The sequence below is a fragment of the Ruditapes philippinarum genome, unplaced genomic scaffold (genome assembly GCF_026571515.1).
Source record: "Ruditapes philippinarum isolate M1 unplaced genomic scaffold, ASM2657151v2 ctg408_1_1_1_1, whole genome shotgun sequence".
Lineage (NCBI taxonomy): Eukaryota > Metazoa > Mollusca > Bivalvia > Venerida > Veneridae > Ruditapes > Ruditapes philippinarum.
Genome location: NW_026855039.1, coordinates 175288 through 180864, shown reverse-complemented (window position 1 = coordinate 180864; position 5577 = coordinate 175288). Strand labels below are relative to the sequence as shown.

The 5577-nt window shown below is 32.7% G+C and overlaps 1 protein-coding gene across 1 annotated transcript; it reads left to right on the top strand.

Annotated features, from left to right (window-relative positions):
- Nucleotides 1-1135: 1135 nt before the first annotated feature.
- On the top strand, nt 1136-5253 carry LOC132741918 (streptavidin-V2-like). Its single transcript, XM_060730188.1, has 3 exons — nt 1136-1260; nt 2132-2211; nt 4812-5253. The coding sequence occupies exons 1-3, from the start codon at nt 1256-1258 to the stop codon at nt 5177-5179; spliced, it is 453 nt and encodes a 150-aa protein (XP_060586171.1). The 5' UTR covers nt 1136-1255; the 3' UTR covers nt 5180-5253.
- The last annotated feature ends 324 nt before the right edge of the window (nt 5254-5577 follow it).

Sequence of the window (5577 nt, the reverse complement as noted above, 5' to 3'; positions counted from 1 at the left end):
TTGCGGATATGGCGAAGGTTCGATTTGAGTAAATCTGTGACGTCGCTATTGTCTTACAATTGTGAATATTTTGCGTTGTATAGCCGGACAACTGTGACCATAGTTACCGCCCGAATAATGCCGATATCACGCCTATAAAGGTGCTTTAACTTATTGGTTATGTAAAGATGTGCGAATGACAGAAGGCAATATGCTGTTACTTATATACTGTTAAGGTGTATTGAGTTAAGCCTTGACTTTTGAATATAATCAAATAAAAACGAAACAAATTGCTTGCATATTCTAGCGGCAACATGTTCCATCATTGCGACAAGTAAATTCTTGCCGTCACAATTGTATATCCGACCAATTGTCGAACCTTGCCGATATCACGCTAAATATTGCTCAGATATATTTTGTTGACAGCATGTTCTACTCGGTGGACCAGTACAAAGCAAGATCAGCTAGTTCACCTGATCAGTCCTCGCTTATCACTGTTTAGTTAGTATAATCAATGATAATAATAATAATAATAATAACTGGTTATGTCCTGATTGAAAAATGGACCAGTCCAATTAAGTTTGTTTGCATATTAACATATTTAGGATTAATAAGAGTTAACTTGTGTTATTTTGTGAAGTCTTGCGTTATTTTGTGTGATGTTGTGTTATTTTGTGATGTGTTGTGTTATCTTGTGATGTGTTGTGTTATTTTGTCAAATGTTGTGTTATTTTGTGAGGCGTTATTTTGTGAGGTGTTATGTTATTTTGTCAGATGTTGTTTTACTTTGTGAGTGGCTTTGTTATTTTGTCAGGTGTTGTGTTATTTTGTGAGGTGTTATTTGTGAAGTATTGTGTTATTTTGTCAGGTGGTGTGTTATTTTGTGAGTTGCTATGTTATTTGTGATGTGTTGTGTTATTTTGTTAGGTGTTAAGTCATTATGTGTGATATTGTGTTATTTTGTCAGGGGTTGTGTTATTTCATTGATACGAACTGCAGATACACGTACATGTAAGTATGGTCAGAGAAAATAATTAACTTACAATTAGCGAATTTCGACGTAAGAGCTACGTTAAGCGTGAACCGAACTGTAAGTTTTACTTTTGATGTAACAAAACGTCCGCCTTGAAAAACAAATGAACATTAACCACCTTTAAGATGAATAATCCCCTTACTTCTTACTTCTAGAAGGCGTTGCATGCGGTTTCATTATTTATAAAACAGCGTATGGATTAAGTGAAGCAGATTTAGCTGTGTTACAGAGAGATATTCAATCATGAAGTAAGTAAATTGGATCTTTTCTTTAATTTCTGATTTTATTCTCTCTTCTTAAAAGCATTATTATAGTGCAAAGACGGTGAAGGTGTAAAAACCTGATAAATCAGGTATTTGTCTTTCTTAGAAAATACTTGAGGTCATGTCTAGAAAAAGTATTTGGAAATCAATAAGATAAACAATGTTACATTTGTCTTTCAAAATCGTAACCGGAACATGCATATCTCATGGACTTCACATATCTCATGACACTTATATATCTCACGGAATGCTTATATTTCGTGAAACTGGCATATCTCAGAGAACTTGCATATCTGATGGAATTCGTATATTTCAAATATCTTGCATATCTCACGGACAATGCAAATCTTATGGAATTTTGCCCGTCTCAAAGAACTTCTCATGGAATTTGCACATTTTTTCGGAACTTGCGTATTTGGTGAGACTTGCATCTCACATGACATCTGTATGCTCTATTTTACGGGACCCATAAATTAAAACAGTTGGAAAGAGTTTACAATAATGTTTTGTATATGTTTCTGTATATACCTGGCATTACCTTAATATATTGTTTACTGTAAAGTCAGATTCCTACTTAATGCTCCTTTAAAGGCGGCATAATCATAATTATTTCAAAATAAATCGCAGCAAAGACCACATGGTGTTTTTTGTTGTTGTTGTGTTCTTTTAGTTGTTGTTGTTTGTTTGTTTGTTTGTTTGTTTGTTTGTTTGTTTGTTTTAGTGTGGGAGGGGAGGGTGGTGGTAGGGTTGCTGATTTTTTTATCCATCACAGCTTTTAAATTGATAATTGAATATATGAAAATTATTAACTTTTCAATTTTCTTTTCAGTTGATTGATTTATTTCTATCTTTACAGAATACAAACAACAGTTGCTATCTGCATCATACATGTATATGCAACGCTGATAGGTTTGGCTGACGCGAAACGCAAAAGCGGTATGCAGTTAGATATTTTCAAACTTTGTAAAATATGAAAAATAGGTCCTTAACATATTATATTACATTGTATTATGATATGAAACGTGAAAAATCTCATTCTATCCAAGCGCTCTAAAACCATACGTCATAATCTATAAATATGCAAGTAAATATTTGAGCCGTGTCATGACAAAACCAACATAATGGGTTTGCGACCAGCATGGATCCAGACCAGCCTGCGCATTCAAGCAGTCTGATCAGGATCCATGCTGTTCGCTATTAGTTTCTCTGCTTGTTATATGGTCTGTAGGCGAACAGCATGGATCCTGATCAGACTGTGCGAATGCGCAGGCTGGTCTGGATCCATGCTGGTCGCAAACCCATTATGTTGGTTTTGTCATGACACGGCTCATTTATGTTTATTCACATAAAATTATCCTTGATGACATATTTCTCGATCTTTTTTCATATCTGATTCATTCACAATATAGGGTTAATACACCCCTTTTCCGTGCATTGACATCTGGGCGGCATTTAAAGCTTGAGCTCACACGTTCCCGGATTACGGGATCCACCCCCACCCACCTCATCTCCCTTCCCTTTAGAAGAGTATTCTTTTGGATCCGTTGTTACCTATGAACAAGGCTAGAGATATTATTCTTAAATTAAACAAATTGACCAAGCAAGTTAATAAGATATTTTCTAATTTGATTTGACAGAAAACACAATGAATAAGTCATAGAAAATATTAGCCATCTTCCAACCTGTCTCTGTATCTGAAATGGACATGACACATTTTATAAATTTTTAGTTTCGTTAGCAAGGGTTTTAATCATTACACATAATATATCGTTTGAACGAATATACAATCAGTTTTCATTTGCTTATGTCATTAAGACATAAACGACAAATAATTTGACGCTATATAAAGCATGTATTCTACACAAAAATTTGTCTTCTTCTGCAAGATCTAAATCAAACGCAATGATACCAGTTCTGCATTAACAATCTTCCATAATATTCTTTGAAATGACATAATTATATTCATTTGAAATTATGAATTCCCTACATAGAATATGGACAAGTGTTATATGTATAAAATAAGAAATCAATGCTTTCAACACATACGGATTATAACAATCAGATATGCACATATTATCAAGATACAATGTCATATACTTTTGGTGGATATTCTCTCAATACTTTGAACTGTATGCCTCTTTAAAAAGAATTTACCTCCTAAAAAGGAACCTGTAGCATTTAAGTTTTTTTAATGTCACAAACGAAATCTGCGGTGTATTTAAGATAGTTTGAAGTATTTAAGATAGTCAAGATAGAAATAAGGAAAATTTTACTCAAAGTTTAGTGGCATGCACCCGGGGCAATGGCTACCTGGCATAGATGTCAAAGAAGGTTTTATTATTACTTATGTTAAGTATATCTTACAATATTTTCTAATAATACTAATAAAATGCATGAACATAAACTTAAGCTAAATTTTGTATTACAAATACTTTGATTTTTTCCGTTAATGCATAAATATTTAATTGATTCCACATTTTATGTTTGAAAATTAAAGTTTTCAACTTTTATAATACATAGCTCTAAATATATTTTAATCTAAAGTTTAAATAAATATCCGGTCCCCATCTTTATTTTTTTCAGAAGAATATACCTTCGGGATCCGTTGTTATTCGTGAATGAGGTTTGGGATATCGTTCTTCAATTAAACAAATGGACACATGAAGATAACACGAATGTTTTACTTGATATATTTAATATAATATGCAATCACTATATTTGACTAATAGAAAACCTTTACCATTTCCCAACATATACATTTAATGTATTCGCCTGTCTCTGTTGTTTTGAAAGGACAGGAAACATTTTCTAAAAAAATAGTTAACAACATTCGTCAGCGTTGGATTTTAATCATCACACAGAACATGTTATATTAACAAAATATACAAACAGTTTTCAATTTGAATTTCAATTTCAATTGTGTCATAAAACAAACGACTAATAATTTCACACGATTAGAAAATATGTATTGAGTATTTACTTCTGCACAATAGTTTGTCATTTTTGCACAAAATTTAATCAAAAGCAATGATTAGAAATCTGCATAACTTACTATTCCTTACATTAGCATACATACATTTGACAATATACATAAAAGAAGGATATGTATACAAATTTGATCTGAATGAATAAGATTGCAATCAACATACATTGATTAATAAAATTCAAATATAAACATGTCATCAAGATATATAAAATTATATACTTTTGGAGGATATACACCTCCATTCATATATGCTCGAATAACGTTTGTTTGCGCAACCTTGACGTAGCCATTTTACGTTTGACGTAATATTTTGCATGCGTCATTTTCCCGCGCTTTGTGAAAACAGTCAAAATTTAATAGTTTAAATTTACATTCTGCCAGTGAATATGATATCATATTCAATGACTAGTCAATAATTGTTAAATATTTTTAAAATTTTTCAATAAGTGATAACAAATAGTTATGTTTGAAATATTGTTATGAGCATATTATTTTAAGGATATTAAATTTTGTACATGAGCAGCATATTACATTGTTTTACTTTTCACAGACGTCTCTGATTGTGGTGTAGCAGGAACATGGAAGAACCAGCTTGGGTCAAAGGTGACATTTTCTTGTAAAAATGGTCAGATAAACGGCAAATACAACTCGGCTGTTGGAAATGCCGAGGATTACTATTCGTTGACAGGGCGATACACGCGTGCAGGGACTGATGACAATGCGGTGGTACTTGGCTGGGTTGTATCCTGGAATAATCAAATGTTTGGAAATTCAAATTCATCGACATCTTGGTCGGGTATCTATTATCCGGGTGAAAGAATCATCCGAACACAGTGGCTGTTGACCAGATTTAAAGAACGCAACGATTACTGGAAAACTACGATGGTAAATCATGACGAATTTACGCCAATAAAATGAATTATAACTGTAATGTTGCAATTTCCAATTAAATTGCTTAGAATCTGTATAAATACATAAAACGATAAACATTGTATCTGTCTTCTTTACTCATAAATTCCTAGTGAAACAATACATGCCAAATTATTAATAACTGTAATTACTGTAATTATCTGCCATGATTCACGACTTAATTACATTTAGTAAGAATCCCTGACGTCATAAAGTCATCATTCTTGGGTGACAATTCTGAAGACAACTTGTTATCAATGTGATTTTTATTTTAAGCTGGGGCTATCAACGATGATTGTAAAGCGATTAAGAACCTCTAAAAGGCCATTCACTGTGGGTTGTGTGAGCTTTACTGTATTCCAAGTGGGTTATATTGAGATAAGGACCACCTAAAAGGCCTTACACCA